The sequence below is a fragment of the Phragmites australis genome, chromosome 4, assembly GCF_958298935.1.
Source record: "Phragmites australis chromosome 4, lpPhrAust1.1, whole genome shotgun sequence".
Taxonomy (NCBI): Eukaryota; Viridiplantae; Streptophyta; class Magnoliopsida; order Poales; family Poaceae; genus Phragmites; species Phragmites australis.
Window position 1 is genome coordinate 31,425,773 of NC_084924.1, and position 23,709 is coordinate 31,449,481.

General features: G+C 42.2%; 1 protein-coding gene across 4 annotated transcripts; it reads left to right on the plus strand.

The window, feature by feature from the left end:
- Positions 1 to 9,960: 9,960 nt before the first annotated feature.
- Positions 9,961 to 12,187, plus strand: LOC133916104 (probable E3 ubiquitin-protein ligase RHC1A). Of its 4 annotated transcripts, none has more exons than XM_062359613.1 (2): positions 9,961 to 10,119; positions 11,078 to 12,187. In XM_062359613.1, exon 2 carries the CDS (start codon positions 11,136 to 11,138, stop codon positions 12,009 to 12,011), a length of 876 nt encoding a protein of 291 aa, XP_062215597.1. In that variant the 5' UTR covers positions 9,961 to 10,119; positions 11,078 to 11,135; the 3' UTR covers positions 12,012 to 12,187. The 4 variants fall into 4 exon arrangements, with proteins under 4 accessions (XP_062215597.1, XP_062215600.1, XP_062215598.1 ...); XM_062359616.1 differs by having other exon boundaries at positions 9,966 to 10,119; positions 11,115 to 12,187; XM_062359614.1 differs by having other exon boundaries at positions 9,969 to 10,119; positions 11,051 to 12,187.
- The last annotated feature ends 11,522 nt before the right edge of the window (positions 12,188 to 23,709 follow it).

The window sequence follows — 23,709 nt, forward strand, 5'->3', positions numbered from 1 at the left end:
ATGACAATAAGCTTCGATTTGTGCTGGAAGTGATTCGACGAAAAGAATGCACATGAAGCCAAGTGCTGACATTGGTGCATATGCAGCAATTGTTCACAACTAGCATAAAGAGTTCACCTGTTCCAGTACATGCTTACCAACGCAGATCTCCCTGACAGCATAAATCCATGGACAGTTGCATGGACAAATGCATCCAATGCCATAAATCCACAGAGAGCAGGCGCTAACCTAACTACCACATGGAAGCACCAAGCTAGCCAGTCCATTTGCATCGGGAGAACAATACAGGCACATACGAGAGCAAAAGGACCATCGCTGAAGAGGACTTCAACCAAGTGGCAAGCACAAACGCGGGAACAATCTGAAAAGGTAGACAAAGAGAGAGAGAGCTCTCTGGGGAGTGATCCGGAATCGAGTACCGGTGCTCTTTTAGAGGCGCTCGTGCAGCTCCTTTGCAGCTGAGTGACTGTGGGTCTTCTCTTTGAAAGAGAGAGAGAATAGATGGTGTCGAATATCTAACTATAGGTACATATGTAAAAGGAGTATACCATACACAGATATAATATATACAACGCATATTAGGCAGCTCCAGATATCACATAATCGAATCAGCAGCACCTGATATACCCGAAATCAAGGAAGTACATACTAGAATTTCTAGATTAGTTACCCAACTCAAAACGATTAGTATTCAAAATAGATCTATCTACTTAGACGTCAAGGAAGACAACTCCTTATCGACTACGACTGGATAGGAGTCGGTACATCACCCCTATATAAGGCGAAAAGGCTGGGGGTAAAGAGGAGGAGGGGACGCAAGCATCAAGACCCTAACAGAGGAGATATTCGGCGACTTTAGCTCTATGTTAGATTAAATTCGATCTATTCCTTCTCATAGTTTTAGCCACATTGCTTGTACTCGAGATCATCAATATACAGCGCAACACCCCCAAAGGACGTAGGGTATTACTCCAATTGGAGGTCTGAACCTGCATACATCGTGTGTCTCGTTTCATGATCAATCCTTGCACTCAAAGATATCTAGTCAATTTACGGACACATTGTCGGAAACTAATCTTCGACAGTTGGCGCGCCAGGTAGGGGCCTTTTTTTCTATTTTGTAGGTTTAATCATGCCTCGGGCTCACTTTTGCGTCGGATTCTCCGACACCGCCTTCTACGACCACTTTGAGTCGACGGCGAACATCTTTAAGTCCCCTTCCGTTGACTTTGAGATCATCTTCGGAACTATGGTTTTCCGTTAGGATGACCAAGGTGGACTGATCCACATCGGTACCCTTGAGTCCAGACCATTGGATGCGTACCGCGAGGTGGGACATCTCTAGTGGGATCCCATGGAACCTAATGTTCTCCACTGCATGGACACCGACAGCGACGAGGGTGACGACGGTGACTCCAACACTAGCCAGAGTAGCCGAACAGATCGATTCGTGTTTATAGCCAGAGGAGACAACCCCCCACTGGCTGACCCAATGGCAATGGATCCAAACGCCGTGGTCGACAACAGCCAGGGAATTCCCGAAGATCCGGTGACATCCGTCACTATCGAAGGTACTGGCACTGAGTTACCACCCGAAACATCCGTAGTTGGAGCTTTATGTGCACCCGACATGACCCTCCAAAGGCGGACCACAGGAGGGCAGATGCCTCCTGGCCTTTCCCGATGACTTCCGGTGGGTGCGCCTCTGCCCGTGACAGCCCACGGCTCAAGGGACAAGCTCCCTCCGAACAATCACCATGATACTTCATCGGCTCGACCGCAACCTAGCCTCTATAGCGACGTATTTAGTACTCCGTACGCTAACGTACAAGGAGCTCATCTGATTCTCAGATCTCTTCCAGAGTTGGATCCGATGAATCCACTAACTCCTATAGTCAATCAAGTCAAGATCCTACTCAATGCAGTCCAGATCCAAGTTGCTTGAGCAAACAATTCCAGCAATTCCAGGCCCCCCAGTCGGTACGGTCCCGGCTTGAGGAGCCACGAGCGGGAACACTCTTGAGTAGAGGAATCTCAGACAGGAAGTTCAGGTGGTTAAGCCCGAACGCTACACTGTAGGCCAAACTATAGCTACTCTATCCATAGGCGCAGAAATCAGAAAGACCTGAGGAACCATATTCCTCACAACCGTAATAATCTACGTATGGTGATCAAAAAGCGCCATGAGGAACACCGTGAAGACGATCGCCGCTACTACGACCACAAATTTACAGGAAAAGATGGTTGACATGACTCCCCTGCTCGAAGAGACAGGCGTGACAATCCCCCCCCACCTCCTCCTGAAAAGTTCGATGGGGGCTACGAGGTTTTCATATACGAGCTTCGGTCAATTCAGTGGCCCGAGAAGTTCAAAGCGGGCCCGATCCAGAAGTATAATGGAAAGATTAATCCGAATGAGTGGTTGCAGATCTACACCACTGTCATTTGAGCAGCCGGTGGTAACAACCGAGTAATAGTCAACTACCTGTTAACCGCTCTTGATGGACCCGCAAGGTCATGATTGCTAAATTTGTCGCCCAACTCGATCCGTTCATGAGTAGAACTTAAGGCTCAGTTCATAGCCAATTTGTTGACCAACTCGAAAAGCTCTTTGACTATATGGATCTCCAACCTCGGTGGCCCGCAACACCGTGGTCCATGACTGCTTGGCTGAGAGGCTTCCTTCGAGCGTCGACGACTCGGCATGGGGAAATCCAACTTCGCATGAACAGGAGTATGCACGGTTTATCTCAATCATTTATCACTTCTTCTTTATAGTCATCAATTTATTGATTCTCTTATTTATTTTATAATTTATTCACTACTTTTATAGCACGAATCTCAACGCAAATGAACAGTCATATGTGTCCGCAATTTTAGTGTTCACTTGGTGAGTGGTTTTCATCGAAAAATGCAAGTGGTGTGCACACACACTAGTTATTTGTGTTGTTAGTGTACTTTAAGATTTGTAAAAACCGTAAAACAGTAAAGAAAACTATCCTATCGGAATAAACAGATGACAAATCGAAACATTTATGCATCATACTAAATAACCGAGAAATATTGTCATCCCACCAAAAAATACATAAAAATCGGAATATTAAAAAACAAAAAATGTGGCAATCGCACTGAAACAAATGCATAGAAAACCGAAATATTTACGTATCATATAAAAACCAGAAAATATGGCTGATAAAACTGTAAAACTACCGTATTCTATTAAAATATAGCTGCACCCCTAGGTACATTTACAAATATACTATTTTCAACGCTTTTATTTTATTTACTTTAAAATTAATATACGAACGATCACATAAACGGTGTGTGCACACCTGTTCTGAAAATTTCCCTTGCGCTTTGATCCGGTGCTCCAGGAGTAGTTTGGTAATTTGGTCACTGGTGCCTGCCGGAACCGTGGAGCTGCAAGTGGACTTGAGGTGTGTTCTGCGTTCAGTCAGTCTGGAGTCTACCGTTCAAAACTGCTCTACGGTTGTGACACGAAACTCTAGGCTGTTTCAAATGCATAAGCTTCACATGAATTTCGCACAAAATAATTCGATTCTAAGTAGAAATCCAGGGAAAATTTGACATTCTAAACGGAGCGTTAGTGTTTAAATTACTTTAGCCTTTGGCACCTCGTAACGACCACGGACCACCTTATATTCATCAAGGGTACAAACAACTTAATTTGACATGGTCATATTAGATACATAATTGGCTTGGGAAACGCTTGAGTCCTTGGCATTGGCAATTTTAGAAGAGTAAAATGCACCAGAAATCCTTAAACTTATCAAGTTGTATCATTTAGATCTACGAACTTTCAAGCTACAGATTTATACTATTAATATTGTTAAGTCGTACATCCTAGCTCCATAACCCTTCACACCCCCCTCTGGTGTAGACGTGACACCCAGGCGCCTGCGTGGCATGCCAAAAATTTTAAAATCAGAAAAATAGAAAAATTTGAAAATAAAAAAATATCATGAAAAATAGGGAAAATAGAAAAAACATTTTTTTAAAAATAGAAAAATTAGAAAAAATTAGGAAAAAAATCAGGACGCATGAATATGTCACATACTAGAAAGAATCAAAATTTAAAGAGTATGTAGGACGTGCTGCATATACTTTAGTGACATATTACGCTATAGTGCTAGTTAGTAATAGACATGCTAGAAATTCTTGTTTTTTTTAATAAAATAAGTATGTACAGTATTAAATAATGCAGATATATATGCTAGAAAGAATAAAAATTTAAAGAGTATGTAGGACATGTTGTATATGGTTTAGTGACATATTATGCTATACCGCCGGTTACTAATACACTCACTCGTTGGTTCCTTCTTAGAAGTAAAATGTATTATAGAATATGACGTATTGTATTATTTAATATTGTACATACTGATTTAGAAAAATTAGGAATTTCTAGCATGTCTACTACTCTCTCCGTTCGCAATATTTATCTATAGTCTCGGGAGTATCTGTCTCAAATTGTTTGTCTATTGCGGTAACAAGGATGCTTTATGGTTCATTTTACTGCTATGCCCTTGAGTGTATGCACGTATTTACTTTAATGCTGATGAGTTACTTGCTCTCATCCTTGCCTTGATTAAGGGTAGCATGGTCATCTCAGTGTATTTTTCACTTGATTTCAGTATTTCTTGGTTTGTACGCAATGATGGGTGTGGACAAATATTACGAAACAGAGGGAGTACTAACTTACAGTATAGCGTAATATATCACTAGACTACATACAACACATCTTACTTACTCTTTAAATTTTTAGTCTTTCTAGCATGTGACATATTCATGCATCCTCATTTTTTCCTAATTTTCCTGAGCTTTTCTATTATTTCTGATTTTGTTAAAAACCATTTTTTTCTAGTTTTCCTGATTTTCTTGATTTTTTATTTTTCCTAAATTTTCTATTATTTCGGATTTTAAAATTTTTGGCATGCCATGTCTGCATCAGAGGGAGCACAAAAGGTTATGGATCTGAGATGCACTCCTTAACATTATTAATGGCTCAAATTTACAGTTTAAGAGTCTGTAGATCTAAATAACATACAAATTTAGAGACCTCTAGTGTATTTTACTCTTTTTAAAAAGACACATTCTTCACCATAGTCAGAACTACGTAGAAGATAGTTACAAATAAAGAGGTAATAATCTAAGTAGTTATTTAGATAATCACCGTCTGAGTTGTTGAGGATGGGAGGAGGTTTCTATAATCTAAGGTCTTATTTGTTTCAGATTGTACATTGTGGATTGTGATTATAATCTATATTGTGGATTGTGATCATAATCTGCAAGCTGAAAGAAATAAACAGATCGTGCAATTCAAGTTTTAACAATTCAGCCCCTAGATTATAATAATCTAGCAATCTACCTTTCATCAGTTTATACAGATTGTGCAATCTAACTTTTACAATCTAACTTCTTACAATCTATAATCTACAAACTATTTTTCACAATCTTCAACTAAAACAAACATACCCTAAATTATGCGAGGTGGGTAGGTCACCTCATACAACACTGAAATAGTAGATGTCAAGCCATGCTAGAGTAGCATGAATCCATGATTTGTGGAGTTGAAAGTTGCAGATATAAGAGGGACATGGTGTTTGCCTTTTTTGGTGTAGAAAAACACAACTAACCTAGCAGAAACTAGTTGTCATTGTAAATTAGAAGAAATAGATTTTTTTTTTGTCGTAAGGAAAGAGATGGTGTTGCACTAACTTTATTGTTGCGACATAAAAACCAATGAAAAAAATGAAAGCAACTCAACACCTAAGCCATCGCTGCCCTCGCCCTTCGTCGGCCGCCGCCGTAGCTACCAGTGGCAGCAAGAGGCCACACCAAACAATGTGCATCTGGCACTTCCTCCTCCCCCTCTCTCCCTCTTTTTCTTGGAGATCTAGATCCGGTGCTTCCTTGTGGATGTCCTTCTTGCCATGCTTCGGTTGGCCAGATCCAGCTATCCTAGGCCTGGATCTCGCCCATCCCACTTGTCTCAGTGGTCTCTGAGGTCGGATCCGGCGATGAGTAGCCGGTGATGGAGTGATCGTTGGTGTTGGGGCGGTTGAGATGGAGTGGACAATGCCATAGATGGTGCATGGTGCGGTGGAGGTTGACGCTGTGGGACTTCCTGGTGCTTGTCCAGTAACGTTGGGTTTGCATCACTGTGCTAGTCTCTTGGTTCATGAGCATAGATTTGCTCGCCGCCTCCGGGGCTCGTGTGTTGGTGCCGTTGGGCTCCCCGCCTGCTTCCAGGGCTCAAACGTGGGCACTCGCGTGCCACGTCACAAGGCGACTGCAGGCCTGACCTCCCTCCATAGCGTCACCATAGGGCTTGTGCTCTCCACACTAGCCATGGCCATGGCCGCGCTCGTCGAGCAGAGGCATCGTGATTTATCTAACAATGGCGGGGTGTCCATTAGCATGTTTCTTCCTAGTGGGTGTCAGCGAGGCATTTGCTTGCATCAGGCAATTGGAGTTCTTCATTTGGGATGTGCCCAAGCGTCGGGCTCCCTGCCCATCTCTAGGGCTCGTGTGCATGGCCGCCCACCGTCGGGCTCCTTGGCCATCATCGGGGCTCATGTGCGAGTGTGCATGGTTGGTCACCCTCGTTCCTTCGAGGTGATCGGACCTTCATGGTTCCATCGGGATCTGGGTGGTTGCACCCAGATCAGCTCATCACCAGCTAGATCTGTGCACCAGATTTCTTGGTTTGCATGACCTTAGCTGGTGGTCAGCATGGTGCTACTTGTGGACATCTCCAAGGCCAAGCTTGTTGCCCATGTGCTACAATGAACTTTCAACACCGCAAAGCTATGATTTGTTTTGTGAAGGTCGCCATTAATCCACGCGGGGTCTAACTTTGGGCTGGCAACCGATGCCCATGGTGCTTGCCTCATTCTGGTCTCTTTGGGGTACCTCGGCTCCCCCTTTCTGGATCAGTCTATTCCTTTCGGTCTAGCCCACGAGAGCCTTGATGGCTTGTCGTTGGCTTTGTCAATGATGTGTGTGCAGGGTGTTGACTTCCCTACATTAAACCCTAGAGGCTATTAGTGCTCTGTGCCTCTTCTCGCGATGCTCGTCCTTGCCCCGGCCTCTTTGGTGCCTTGTAGGCTCCCCCTTTACCAGATTTGTCTCTTCCCATATATCTAGCCCATGGGGAGCTCTACAGCTTGGTGATGGCTTTGTGCATTACGCATGCTCGAGGGGCCGGCGTACGTGTCATTGGCAGCATCTTCATGGGGTTGCAATACGACCACGTTTGGTCCCCCTCTGCATGGTTGGTTGCGGGAGCATCAGGCACTGTCGATCTCGTTTTGATCTTTTGGGTGTCGTTACCTCTTTGGAGGCGGTGATGTGGTGCTCCCTACCTCTCTAGGAGGTTCTATGGGTGAAACCCAATTCCGTTTTTTTCTAGATGAGCTATGGTGGCGTCTTTGGCATCCTTCCCTCCTTAGTGGCGTCATTTGGGAGTTTCTTCCATGTGGTTCGGGTGGCCTCTAGTTTGGATCTGACTTTGACCATTTTGTAGCAATGTTGAGCATCCTAGGTCTAATTTAGCTAGGTAGATAATCAGAAGTTACAGTGCTTTATGTCTATTTAGCTAGGTAGTCGACCGCTATGTTGTGGTTTTCTGCTCAGTTTCTCCTAAATAATCGAGTGTTGTTAGTCTGTTAGACTCTTCTTCTTAGTAATATAATAAGCAGCTTTCTTGTCGGTTCATTTAAAAAATAGAAATCAATGAATGAGTTTTTATAAAATAGATGCCAGAGATATTAGGATGCGGTATTAGTAGCAGCTATGAGGCCAGAAAATTTGGTACGGAGCTAAAGAAAAACCATAGAGCTAGTTGTTGTGTAATATGTTATCATATCATCTCTGTTTCATCTAAAAGATAAGACAAAATATCACCTCTCCAACGGCCTAACGCAATCTCCAAGGCATTCTTCTAACTTACCCACGAATCCCTTAGTGATAGAGAGAAACGGAAGGGATAAATTCCTTATTTACCATACAAAATTTATCCTAAGTGATAAATAAGGGAATAGATAAACTTTTAGTAATAAATAAAAAATTGACTCGCTTTAGGAAGAGGTGAGCCTAACCTAGGTTATAGTGCGATATAGGCTGGTTACCAATGTACTAACTCTATTTTTTTTACTTGTTGGTTTGAGCATCCACACATTTGACTATACTTCCTGGAGTCCAAAATAAATATTATCTTAAATTATGTGTAGTTAATTATTTTAAATTTTAGCTATAAATTATTTTTTATATTGAGTTTGGATATTTAAAAATAACATACGTATACTTGTCTTGAAAAATACTTTCATAATAATATAATTTTACTATATTTTACCGATATTACAACAAAAAGTAGTAGTTAAAGTTGCACTGTAGGGACCATATCGATGTCTGAAACGACACTTATTTTGGACTGGAGAGATTACTTTTTAAAGCATATGCTATTAAAAGCTATCGAAAACATAGTCTTTTGAAATTAAATCTGATGACAATCTAATAACACCATTCATACTACAAATCTTAATACTTAAATGTATATTAGTATATGTATTCATACACGACATCTATCTGAGAATAGAGAATAGTTAATTTTTCTCTCTTTTCTGCTCCACAAAGATAAGTTTTTTTTTTTTGACTTGGAGCCCTGATAGCTAGCTGTCATGGACTATCTTATATGCTAACACTGTGGATGGAAACTTTTCACATTTGGAATATGAGAATTTTATTATTGCAGGACATGTTCTTATGCAAATTCATGCGAACCATACGGCATGAGGATATATTCCATAATGTTGCATTTAAAGATGGCGAAATGGGCCACTTAGTTCGTCGGTACGGGTCTGACTCGGTACGATTCGGCTACGGCACGGCTCGAACGGTTTGTCTACTGTAACGGTCGTGCCGTGTCGGTTCGCGTCCCTCCCTCTCGATCTACGGTACGGTCTGTCGGTTACCGTGTCGTGTCGGCTTGGTCCGGACACCATTGCGGCCCAACGTCACGACCGGTCCGGCGGGCACGATAGGCACGGCAGGCACGGCACCACGGGCGGCCTAATGTTACACGAACGGTCCGTCGGCACAGCTGACCCGATAAAATAAAAAAATAGCTACAAAATTAAAAATACATAGAAAATAAAAAATAGTCAGACCTATGCGTATCATGGTGGATCGTGCCTGGTCATGCCGTTATCCATGCCAGTTTGACTGAGCCGTGCCCGTTAGACCTAGACACGGCCCGTGCCGATATGACCCATCTCGGATTGGGCCATGTCATATATAGATCGTGTATCGGATCGATCCAACAGACATGATCTATTTAGATATCTCTAATTGCATCGTTAAACTTGATGCATTTCCCATTGATCATATAATGTCTTCGCCGTGCCTTTTATTCTGATGAGGTCCACTTGGAAGCGACCGAACCATGCCCTGCGCCAGGCACGGCACATTAGCGACCTCGTAGCGTTCTCAGAACGAGAAACCCCCACCCCCCCGACACCATGACGCAGCACCACGTGACGGGACCTCCCCATCCGGCCGTCGGATCCTCCCACCGACGGCCGATCCACCCTCGTATCGCGCGGCAGCGGAGAATTTAACCCGGGGGGGTGGGGGCACGCGATGCCACGCCGTCTCTTGCACCGACACGTGGGCCCAAGGCTTTGGTGGGCCCACATGTCGGATGGACGCGCGGCACTCGCTCGCCCGGGCCACTAGCGGAAGCATCTCACGGAAAGCCAGGGGGGGGGCAGGGCTCGGAGGCCGAGGGAGGGAATCGATCGATGCCAAACCCGCCGGGCCCACCTGTGTGGACTGCCGCTGGCGGGTGGGGCCCTGACCGAGACAGCGTTGGAACCACTGAGGGCGGAGGTGGGCCACAGGGGAGTCAAGCCAAGCGGGTGTAAATCGCGGCCGCTGGCGGCCCCGTGCCTTTCTATTACTACTCCGCATTTCCGCCCCTGTTCGTGGCGGAGTCCCTCGCTTCCTCCGCTCCGCTCCTTCTCGCCTCTTCCCCTCTGGTGCCGCTCCTCCCTCCTTGTGGTGGGCTGGGGCGGAGATCCTCGGTTTCTTCTTTTGCTGGTAAGCGATCCCAGTTTTCTTGCGTGGATTCAATCATGTTCCAGGAGTTAGTTTTCTGCTCAGTGTCATCGATCCATATCTTTCTCCCTCCCTCCCTCTCTCCCCATTCAGTTTGTTGTGGGGTTGGTGTGGTACGTGGTGCCCCACGAATCCAACTCGTACTTCCATCCGTGTTTCGATTAGGTTTTCTTGCTGTTGTTCTTAAGCGCGCGAGATCGATCGACGAACCGATCTTACGCGCTGCACCGTAGAGACTGCTGTGTACTCAATTGAGGTGCTGGTGCAGTTTATTTACCGCAAATTTCGGGGGTTTGCGCAGTTTCATTTTTTACAGGTTTTTACTGTATTCAGGAACACATCGAGTGCGAGTAGTCTAGAATCAAATAAAAAAAACCTATTTACGTATGGAATAAATTGTCTTGCCTCTCCCCTCTTCTTTCGCTGCCTTCCTATTGAAGAAAAATCGGGGGAAGAGAGGCATGAGATCGTTTTGAAAGTGGGTGGGAGAATTTTTTTTTCCACTAGTTTCTATTGTAAATGGCAAAGTCCACTAATTTGTGTCGCGGAAAGTTCAAACCTTTGTCTTTAGATAGTAAAGAGGACACTTATTTAATTCATTTGGAAGAGTTGCGCGGAAATTCACATAATTGTATATATATTTAAAACAAACAGTTCATTCTAAAGTGAATTATTATATCTTCTTATCTGCAAAACTTCCTCTCTTTTTTTTAAAAAAAATCTCGGGTAGTGACTAGCGAGTCAAGTCTTTTTGGGTTGATCGTGAATTTTATGGTTCCGACCTTAGTTCTTATTGACTTACTCATATTGGGTCGTTGTGGGAGTTTGTGTACATGGTGTAGTTGGATCATTTAAGTTGTGTTTGAAATTTAATATGCTTATATGTCCGTTCCCATTGGAGCTTCGTGCTCAGGTCCTGGAAATTTTGTCACCTCTGCAGTGCAGAGGAGGTTCGACTCACCGTTGGGTGTCCGCAGGCGGTACATCAACTAGACGACATGTCAGGTGGTAGACAATCATACTGGTGCTACCAATGCAGACAGCGGGTGAGACCTCATGGCCGGGAGATGGTGTGCCCCTACTGTGATTCCGGATTTGTGGCTGAAATGGATGATGTGGATGCTCTCATGAGCCACTTCATTGAGATGGATCCCGATTTCCATCGTGACCCAAGGTTCGGGATCATGGAGGCAATCTCCACCGTGATGCGACATGGTATGGCGGGGATGAATAGGGAGGTTGATGTCAGAGGAAGGCCAAACATAATTTCTGACCTGGAAATGGAGTTTGGCTCAGGGCCATGGTTGCTCTTCCGGGGCCAGCTCCCTGGTCATCTCTCAGAGGACAATGGTTTCGACATGTTCATTAATGGACGGCGTGGTGTTGGCATGCGGAGGGCAAACATTGCAGACTACTTTGTTGGACCTGGATTGGATGATCTCATTGAGCAGTTGACTCAGAATGATCGTCGAGGACCACCACCTGCCGCCCAGTCCTCGATTGATGCTATGCCCATTGTTAAGATCGCTCAAAGGCATCTCAGTGGAGACTCACACTGCCCTGTCTGTAAGGAGAAGTTCGAGTTGAGTTCAGAAGCGAGAGAGATGCCATGCAAGCATTTATACCACTCCGACTGCATAGTTCCTTGGCTAGAGCAACATAATTCCTGCCCTGTTTGCCGTGATGAGCTGCCAACACAGGATTCTACTGGAGCAAGTTTCTCACGAGCAAGTTTCTCACGCTCAAGATCGATCAGCCAAAGCCAAAGCTCAAGTAGTTCAAGCACTCGTGGGAGAACCAATGGGCGTCGAAGGAACCTGTTCTCGTTCATGTGGCCTTTCCGCCCGTCAAGTTCTAGCTCTAGTTCTCGTTAGACTAGTCTGGTAATCTGGCTGGAGTTCACAATACTGTTTTAGTTAATATGCTGCTCTAATGGGCTTTTATGTGTGGGATCTTACTGCGCAATCTGTATTGTATGGCTTGTTATGATCGCCACCGCCACATAATGTTTTTCGTGCAAGTATATTATTTTGCTACAGTTTCATAGCTACTCGATTTTGTTTACTTTTGAGCTTGCATACAATTATAAGCCTAATGTCTATTCAACTCTTTTTTAGAAGGGACTATGGTAGTATGGTTACTATTTGCCCATGTTCTGCTAATTTTTTGCTGTGACTGCACAATGCATATTCTGCTAATTATCCACAGGCATTAAAAAAGATCACCGTTACCAGAAAAGTTTAAGATGTAGGCATGATCTGATAATAATGGAGGCATGAAGCCAAACGACCTGTCATTTAGATGAGCAGCTCATCTTAGGAGGTCTTTGAAGCTCCTGCATAACATTGGACCACTCGTTTATGCCATCAATTCAAGCATGTCTAGGTTAGATAACAGTGTCTTTCTCATTTTTTTTATTCTTATAGTCTATCAAGTTTAAAACGTTTTGCATATGAAAAAGTATTCTAAATTTATAGACATGAATTGACTACAAAATATTCACTAGTTTGGGGTTCCATTGAAGTCAACGTTATTCAGCCAATGAGGCGCAGAGCGGTTCTTGTATTGAGTCGAGTGTTGGTGCCCACTGCTTTCCTGAACTACTTGTTGTGTACTTAAAATCTTATTAGACTTCCATCGAGTATGACCTTACTTGCTTAGCCAATGACGCATGTGTTTCTCTGATGCATGCAATATTTTGGAAAGCAACGAAGAATTTTGTGCCTTGTCACTGAAATGATAATGATATCGTCTGGAGAGGGTGAATAAGCGCTTTTGAATAATTCATTATTTTTTTTATAGCTGGTTTAAACTAGTAGTGGAAATAAAATAATAGATTTTTCTCAGGTGAAAATCAAAATATGCTAGTCTCAATTACTGTATAATCATTCTAAACAAATGTTAAGGTTACAATATTAGGTGATAAAGATTATTCAATTTTAACAAGATATGCAAGAAACTCTAATTGGAATATCCGATCATCCGATTAAAACCAATAGGATGTTCCGATATATGCTAATCGGATGCTCTGATCTCCGGGTCGAATGTTTCGGTATATGACAATTGGATGTTCTGATGCAGGTAAAACAACTAGATTGAGTATTATGAATTTAACTCAATGCACATATAACTAAGCATACAAGCAATTAAATCATTATAATACACAAGAGTAAGAAAATAAAGAGATAAATAATTTGTTACTGAAGTTTAAGTATCCACTGATGTCCTAAGATCCTGTTAAGGAAGTTCGGTCATATTTGACCGGCGTCTCTTTTAACCCTTTTTTCTCACGAGGTTATACGATGCACTCCTTATTTTTATTATGACCAACTCTTTCTCCACTCTCAAGATGGTGAGTTTCGCTACCACTTTTAGACCTCCTTACATTCTTCACTTAAGTAGATCATCGGTAATCCACCACTAAGCTGTATAGGAGACAATGATCTTCAAGAGTAACAAACTCTTGAACTCGTGTATGATCAATACTGAGTGTTCAAACACACGTAACTAATACAACACATGCGAGCAACCTAAGCTCCACACACCTCACTCTATACTCACTAGGTCACAAAGGCTTGATTATCATAAATTCTTGATAGACATGGAAGGGGAGCACTCAAAAATAGAATACTAAGTTCTAACATCTCTCACAAGCACCATAAAAGGAGCCAAGCATCTAGCCCCACATAAGGAGCCTAAGGGGTATTTATACCCCGACTTTGAAAAACAAGTTATTGGACACAAACTGCACATATAAGAACTTTCGATCCCATAAATCCCAACGATCGAATCCAGGCGAAACTCACTCCCAGATCTACTAAAAACCACATATCGAACCTTCCGATACTAGGATCAGAACATCAGATCCAAAATCCATCCGAACATGAGAACCCTGTGTTTGACTATCACGGATGTTCCAATGGGATCGGAAATTCTAAAATCAGGATTGGAACATCCAATCAGCACAACTAACACTCAGAAAAATATCGATAACTTTTGAATCTGATGTATGATTTCGATAATCTCGGACTATATAGAAAGCTTAATCAAAGGGATACACATCCCAACTGATTTTATGATCTCAACCACATTGGATTAAAACTAGAAACACTCCGAAAGCTAATTCGGACACTTCCACTCATTGTACAAAGCTTAATCCCCCTAAAATAACTAGGTACCACATAAAACATGCCAAACATAACTAAGGTTTGACCACAACCACTTTTCATCACTAAGGCTAACAACAACAAAAGGTTACATCTGAAATGAACTCTCCACAAAAACCCATCCTGCACTAAGCACGTAGTTTGAGCACTCGACACAACAATTGTGCAATGCTTTTGGCAGATCCTCTTGATAGTATGGCTACCGATCCTATAATCAGACTCCCACCAAACTTATTGAGACCAACAAAACTAGAAAATATATTCTAGTTATACATTTATCTTGATCGTGAGCAATACTATCGGACTTGACGAACACATCATCAAAGCCTTGACTTATCATAGCTCTTCAAAGCTTGTTATCAACTCCTCTTCTCTTGATGATGATGATTATCCTTGCTTCCATCTTGATCTTTACCTAATCTCCGGAAGCTTAATAAAGCCCTCTTGATAGCTTCCCATACACCAAGTATAGGAGATTTCACTCTTCGCATCATATTCATTTAGTTCACCATCAAGACATGCACAACAAGCATCAAGCATATAAGTTATCCACTAAATTTATCTTGATCTTGCTCTTTCATATTATAGAACCTAACCCCAACTCACTCTCAAATATAAAATACATGAGTTAGTCCATAAAATTTAATTGATAACTTTATACTTTAAGTCACTTGATCTTCATAAGTAACTTGACGTTCACTCTTATTATCATATTCATATGGAACCTAATCTCACTCACTCTCAAGCATATAGGTTAGTCCATAAAATTCAACTGTCAATCTCATATATTTAGTTACTTAATCTCTACAAGTGACTTAACATCCACACTTATCAACATTTATCATCACTCTTCTTGAGTTTCTCTTTTATCTCATGAGCATCCCTATAGTTGAATAACATCGATACATTTCTTTGATCATGGAATTTCTCAACGAATTCATGATTTATCACTTATGCATCTCCTATGGAATAGCCTACTGACAATTTTTAATATAATTATTAGTTCATAAATATTATCATTAATTATCAAAATCATACTTAGAGACTAGATACACCTTCAATTACCCTATATGTGATCGTAAAAATTGATTTCCCTGTCTGCTTGACCAATATTATGAATCTGCTAATGTGTGGATGACAATCAGGAATGAAAAGATGATGACAAATATTCAGAAAGAAGCCTGGATGGATAGGTATTCAGCTAAAAGAGCCCTAGGATGCTCATCAGCTGAGTGACTGGAGAGGAGCAGCAGCTCTTGTCGATGTAGTTGATGTTTTGCTCTTTGTTACTCTTGTCCCACACGCTACTAGACGAGTAGACTTACTAGTTGTTGACGCGAAAACGTGGCACGCCAACACCCTGAGCACCTTGTATGCAATATCTGGCGAGCAGCACCCAGGATGCCCTGGTCGTGGTGCTGCATCATCGGACCTTCATCGTCACCCATGCTCGGGAGGGACCTTGTCGAAGTGTGGGTGAATGACGACTTGTCCTTGGTTGTCAAGATCAAGAACAAGAAGCAATATAGATGGGAAGAGAGAATGAGACTACAAGAGCTAAGAAAAAGACTAAATATAATGTAAATTGTGTTTGATCGATTGGTTGATGTCCTCAATTGGTCATGACCCTCTCAAATTTAAAGGGCAGCAGGTTTTAGCCGTAAGAGATCAGAACTCCTAATTCAAACTGAACAAAACTTACAGATATGATTTGGCTATGCCTACCTGATCTCTAAACTTTCTATAACAAACATATATCTCTTATTTGAACATGTAAAACTTCCATGTATTTAACCGAATACATTTTAATGTATTTCGGCCTTCTTAGATTCGACCAACTCTTCCATTTGTCTGGAGACCAACTGCAAGAACAAACCATGGTCACTGGTGTAACACCCCAGAGCCGCTAAAAACCTGGGATGTCACTAAACTACGCAACCTACAACTTGTCATAATAATTAAAAAAAAATGGCAGCATCTCCTCTATAAAAATAAGCATCGCGGAAACATTAACACAGATAAACAAGATATGCAGATTATCACAATAACGGATAAAACATCCTAACATGAACCAAAAAGAAAATATTAAGTTTAACTTCACCACCACACTTTAAACTTCAAACGTACGACTCTAAGGACTAAACTTTATTTATTATTACAACACAATGATAAAAAAAATATAGGCATGAAGTGCAAAATGTGCTGCTACATTCTCATCCCTTCACGACATGCATCAAATACCTGGAAGGAGTAATGCAAGGGTGAGATATAAAATCCCAGCAAGCAAACTTGTTTTGACAAGTTATTTAAACTATAAGTTGATTAAGCATCGATTTAATACAGTTTTCTCAAGACATAAGACATGTTAGGATATTATTAACAACATTAAATAATAACTTCAAATAAAGATCACAACCACATGTGTAACTTCATATCCACAATAACATATAAATGTTATTAATTTTCAAGAATGCATATGAATGCAATGATATGTCTTCTTTTACATCGCACCCCTCCTCGAGCAACGTATGATGTGTACCGGTACAGTCGTGATCTTTACGACATAACTTCCAATGCATATGCAAATGCAAGTGCACGTGGTAGAAATATGCTGCAGTTGCATTAAAGTATACTACCAATAATACTTCAACTTCATCCTCAAGTCAAATAACAATATAGCTCACAAGAATTGTAGCAACGTAAGGATAGATATAAGTCAATGATTAAACATGCTTACACATAAAGTATAACATAAAGTTTATATCACAGTTAAATTGTCATGATTCTGAAATAAAGGTGTAGGTGATGAAAATAACAAGTCAAAACGGTAGCAACAATATAGCTACTTTTACTTGCCTTCTACCGATGATAATAGTCAACTTCAAGTGTGAGACGAAGAACCACCACCTAAATATAACCATAACTCAGCACCAACACTCCTCATAACATGCAAATACATAAAACAAAGTGCTCCTACACCCAAAACCCTCAATCAAGACATATCGACCAAAAACAGCACACACGCATTAGTTTGACAGGAGCAGCAGTACTTATCTTTTTCGTATCTATTTTTCTATCACAAATATAATAGCAAAAGAATATATTTTCAGAAACTATAGAACAAGGGCTACAACTTTTATTGAGACGACACAATTTTCTCATGCCTCTAAGGTCTCCTAAATGACATAGCAAAACAGCTCTAGAAACCTATCGTCAATTTCAGACAGCAGCCACCCAAACCTGTTTATCTCCAGAAATACGCAACAAAAAATTCTAAAATTTTATGTACATGTAGATCATAACACAAGCTTCAACTTTTGTATCATTCTGATCTACATAAAACATCTCTAACAAGGCCTAATTAAGTTCTGAACTTCGACAACGAAATCTGTCAACCATTAATTGCAGAAAAGTTCAGAACAACGTAACTAGAGTTACAACCAATGAAAAATTGCATTGTTCACACCATTGGAAAGCTTAATGAATCCTCTACAACCTTCTAGCATTCTGAAAAATTGGCTCGGCAACTAAGATGCCCAAAAACAGAATAGATTTAACACTGACAGAAATTCGATAGAGGTACAACAGTCAGATTCAGACAGCAATATCTCCTAAACCACATGGCCAAAAAATCTGAAATTTCACTGGTACCTAGGTTTCGACATTAGCTACAACTTTATAGTTGATAACTTCCATAGAAAAAATCATCTAGGTCACCGAAATATCAAGAATACACACTGCTCAATCTGCCTATGCGCAGAACACTCAGTTCGACCACAAACCATAAATTCCCCTAACCAAAACCTTTCAAACCAAGATCTACCAGCCATAATCATCAACCAAAACATGAAGAATAGCAGGGGAATTATTATCTTAGGGCACCACAGCAAGAAAACCCCAAAATCCCCTAGCTCCAAACCTCCTCTTCCCCTCTTCTCCTTGCTTTCCTTGCTGCCCTTCCCTCCCTCTTCTTCTCCTCTTCTTGGCCGGATTCCAGCAACAGCAGCCACTCTAGGGTAGGACTGGGCGACGCCACCACAGGGGAAATAGTGGGGGGGGGGGGTGGCGGTACAGTAGAGGGACGACTAGGGTTTTGGCGGGGTGGAGGGGAAAAAGAGGGGGGGGGGGGGGGGCGCCTGGGCCTTTGGGGGAGGGGCTAGGCTAACCGGTCCAAGCCCAGGTTGGCTCAGCTCACTCTCATGGTTAAAGCTTCTCTATTTTAAAAGAAATACACTACTGCAATTTGCCTTAATTTCTTCTCTTTTCTTTTCTGGCGAGAGCGATTCAATACCAAAAAACCAGAAACAACGACTTCCAATTTCCTTCCAAAATTTTAGGGCATTACAACTAGTCACCTTGTCATTGGTCATGACCACTGATCGTGTTTGCTGGTCTGAAATCATTGTTCACTGGTCAGAAATATGTTCACTAGTCAAAAGTTATTGTTCACATGATCGAGCACTATTTGCCTTGTCGGTCACTGTTCATCCGATCACGGTATTGTTCATCTGGTCACGGTATTATTCATCTGGTCGCCTCATTAAGCTAGTCGTTGCTGCAATGGTCACTATAAATACCAAATCTTATCATCAACATATGCCCTCCTGTTTTTTTTTGAAGCTTGCTCACTAAAAAACATATAATCTCCCATCTACCTTTCTTAGGACAATGATCAAGATATCGGTCATGAATACCCTCTAGGATGATGGTAACCAATACATCGGCCATATTTCTCCTAAGCATCTTGTCATACACTAGGATAAAATTTCTTCAAGTATTGTCCATTAATAGCTTTAAACAATTTCTCTTCTTGCAAACTTTCTAGCAGATAATAATTTTCAGGGACGATACTTACAATTATGTATGGACCTTCCCAACTCGAAGACCATTTGCCAAATTTGTTGTCTTTCGATCCTACAGGTAAAATAGTCTACCACACAAGATCACTAATCTGAAATAACTTTACTTTTACCTTCCATCCGTCACAAAGCCTTCAACCTTTCATCCTTCACTTAATCAATCATGTTCATCATTAGATCATAATAATCCACAGCCGGCAGGTTATTCTGCTCAGCCAATCTCAAAGTATTAAGATTTACTTCAACAGGTAAAACAGTTTATTGTCTATAAACAAATTCATACGATGTTACTTTAGTGGCACCATATCTAGATAAACGATGTACCCACAAAGCCTCCGATAAAACTTCATGCTATCTCCTAGGATGTTTCTCTATTTTCTTCTTGATAAGCTTAATCAAAATTTTATTACTAGACTCGGCATGACCATTGGCCGGAGCATAATAAGAAGATGAATTAAAAAGCTTAATTTTTAATGATTCGGTAAATTCATGTACCTGGTGTGACATGAATGAAGTACATTGATCCGTAGTTAAAGTCTGCTGAATGCCGAATCTATGAACAATATGCTCTAAAATAAAGTCAATTACCTCCTTATGTGTTATGTTCTTGAGAGGAATAACTTCAGTCCACTTAGTAAAATAATCAGTAGCCACCAAAATAAAGCGATGACCTTTAGATGACGGAGGATATATTTAGCCGATGAAATCCAAACCCCAACCTCGGAACGGCCATGGTTTGATAATATGATGTATCATAGCAGCGGGAACTAATTGGATATCACCAAACGTTTGGCATACCTCGCATTCTTTATAATACCTGAAGCAATCATTAAGCATAGTAGGCCACTAAAAAATCAGCTCTCTTCAATAACCACTTCATCTCGTGCACTGATTGATGCGTGCCACATATGCCTTCATGCACTTCTCCGATAGCAATTCTAGCTTCATCATAATCCAAGCATTCGAGAAGCACATCATTCACAGTTCAGCGATATAAATCATCATTCAACAATGTATATTTAAAAACTTGTCACCGAGTCTTTCTATCAACACTCTTGTTTGGATCTTTCAATTAATCAATGAGATGCTTTTTCTAATCTTCAATTTCAGCAACTTCAACATTCTCTCCCAATGAAGAAGGTACAACCGAACCCAAAAATTCATATTCAGCTATATAGAGATCAACACTTTCAAGTATCAATTTTTCAATCACAAAGAATTTACCTCTACTAACTTGATAATCAGATGCTTATTGTGCTAAATCATTAGCCCTAAAATTATGACCTCTAGACATATGATTGATAGTAAAATCATTCAAAACAGCAATGATGTCTAGACACTTATCAAGATAACTATTTAGTGATTCGTCGAAACATTAATAATTACCAAAAATTTGCTGCACAACTAGCAACGAATCGCCAAAAACCTCCATGTTCTTCACACCCATAGAACTCAAAATTTCTAATCCTAACAATAGAGTTTCATATTCGGTTTGATTATTGGTAAAAAAAAATTCTAGGCCACAAAATATATCAAAAACAGCACATCTAGGTTGAAAATCACTGTTCACTGATCGGAAGTTACTGTTCCCCTAGTCTAGCACTATTTGTTTGGTCGGTCACTGTTTATCCTGTTGTATTACTGTTTGTTTGATCATGGTACTATTTATCTAATCACTTGTTAAATTAGTCGTCGCTATAATAATTACTATAAATATCAAATCTTATCACGAACGTTGGTCTTGACCTTACAGTTTTGCACAGTTTATCACCAAGTGGACACGTACAAATCTGAATTTTCAACAACGACGGTGACAGTGATACCATGCACTCTTGTCCTGATCCGTGCTGGTTTAGGGGAGTCCTCATCGACGCATTCCTACGAAACTTCGCGGCTTGTTATCGAAAGGACCATTTGCGAATCGCGATCTCCTCTCGTCTCTCCATCAACAAACAGAAGAATGGCCACGAGACGGCAGGCGTTCCGTTCCTGGTTTGGAATTTCCTGTGAGCTGCTGCTCATCACAGGATGGAGCTGTCCATTGCCGTCCGCGGGCTTCTGTGCTACAGCGGAAGATCACGACCGCTAGACAGAGCGTGACAACAACACGGAGTATACGCATCCATCTACACGTCATAGCGATGTAGGAATGCAAGAGAGCATCCTGCAAACTGCAGTGAACAAAAAAACTATTTTGCATACCAGCTCCGCTGTTATATCAACCCATCAATAACGGTGTTGGGGTTGAAATCTCAACACAGAGAACAATGCGTGTAGTTATGAGTGTGATAACTATTCTTCTCCTGTTACATCAGACAAGGAAGGGTATTTTTATGCATATCTCAGCCACCACGTGATCATTATATATTTACTTCTTATCTACAGAAATATTCTTTCTAACCCTCAGAAATATTCTAGAATATTTTTAGTATTACAGTCAATGTGCGCCTATAGTGCCTTATGCGATCTGACCCTGACACGTGTCCTAATGGGCCCAAACCGAGACCACTCCCGGGGACGCTGGCGATCTCCCTTCGGCGACTCATCGACTAGGTTCTGATCGGTGTACTAGCTTCTTCTCCAATGAACCTTCGCTTCACCGCCTTCTTCGTTATGCTCTCACCCTCGGGCTTTGGCCCTTGGGCTTCGGTACCACTTCTGCCCTTCGGTTATCACGCATGGGCTTCGTTCCCAGGGCTTTGTTGTGTCTTCTCGAGCATAACTCTTGTGGAGCGTAAAAGGAAACATCTATGCTTTTACGTTAGCGCTGCTACTTTGCCTTTTTGGTTTACTATTGTGGACGGAATCAAAGAACGGGGCCTATGCGGTACCATTCCCCTAATAGTAGCCCCTTTGCGGTTTTGGTCCTGACTTTGGGGGGCTGAAATCGAGAATCTTTAGAAAGTAGGGTGATACCCCTCTCTCGGCCTCGTTCGGCTGGCTGATGTCAAATCCAAAAAACAGCAAGTTGGTTCATGTTATATATAAGAAAGGAAGTGCACATATATATTATGGGGATAGCCCTCCGTGCCCTGTTGTAGTAACAAAATAAACCCTTCACGCGATGACATAAGCCTTTCGATTGCTTGTTAATATTGTTCATAATACTACCCCTTCAGGAACTATTCAAAATATCTATTCGGTGCACGCCTGGTAGATTTTTTTCTTCTATGTCCCGTCGCGTTACTCCAGGCTCGGCACGAATCAAGTGTCTGGTGCCCATTGGTGCGCTACGGGTGTGGCCTGAACAATGGCTGAAGATTTTTTTTCTTCTATGTCCCGTCGCGTTACTTCAGGCTCGGCACGAATCAAGTGTCTGGTGCCCATTGGTGCTCTACGGGTGTGGCTTGAACAATGGCTGGGGCGTTCATAGCGATTTCCCACTGCCATACGTAATACTAAGCCCCTCCATTGCCATCGACCCAGCTGAGGAAGTTGATACAGCCTTTGCGGAGGCCTGCGAGGTCTCTATCCCTCTCGAAGATGTACCATGTATTATCCCAGCTCTGCAATACGATATTCCCATGGAGCTCTAGGGGTCGGATTCCACCATGTGCACATGCCAGGTTCTAATGCCCATCGTTGAGCACGTTCTGGTCCTCGAAGTTAACCGGCGCTTGCGGGGGTGACATCTAATGGATGTTGTCAGGTGGTGGGATTTGTGGTTCATCACTTCGCAAGAGGAGTACATGGCCCCTTACTCAAATGCACTTCTCCCCCTTTGGGCCATATGCTCGCCATAGGTCCTCTGTTGGCTCGATACCAAGTCGCCTGCGCTACCGACCCATCACCATGATGCCTCCTTGAGGCGTTCTCTGATCGTTAGGTAGTAGTTGCAGCATGCGTAGATGATGATGATCCTTCTTGGTTCGGCCCCCGACTTCGGGCATATGAAGAAACCCTTCGGGTTCTAGTAGCGAGCCCACTCCAGGAGCTGAGGCAGCACGAGTGCTTCTCCTGTCAGCCGGTTTGCGACCCTTATGGATCCATCATCGCTGTCGAACCCTATTAGGTAGCTCCCCTCGAAGGTCTTGATCCTTGTTTTACACCCTTTAAATGATGGGACACACATGGTGATGATCTGCTCCTCTGTGAGAAAATAGAATGAGACCTCGCCTGACTTGTGCACTTCATCGGTCCGGAGGATCCACGGGACAAACTGCGAGTGCTCCTCGTGACGGATGATGCGACGCCACTTGGAGTAGACTGCCCTGAATGACACGAAGTCCTTCAGCTCGTCGAGACAGTCAACGTTGGCTCGAAGGGCTGGTCATGGGAGTTCCGCCTAGTCCATGACTACTTCCATCGAGATTTAGTACAGTTTTTTTTGGCGTTAATGGCTAAAAGGGGATGGAAAGCTAGCCAGCGTGAATAGTGAGAGTTATGATGGCGAGTCCGTATTTATAAGCTGTGGATTAAGCCAATTTTAGGAGGCAAATAGTCACGTCACTTGGCACTAAGTGGCGACAGTTGCAAGTCCCCATGGAATCTCTAGCGTCTCAGTACCAACGTCATACGCCATTATGGCTCTGTTCAATGGCACGGCC

What these genes read in the sequence shown, in the direction of transcription:
- LOC133916104 (XM_062359613.1), top strand. Translation starts at nt 11,136, where the DNA reads ATGTCAGGTGGTAGACAATCATACTGGTGCTACCAATGCAGACAGCGG.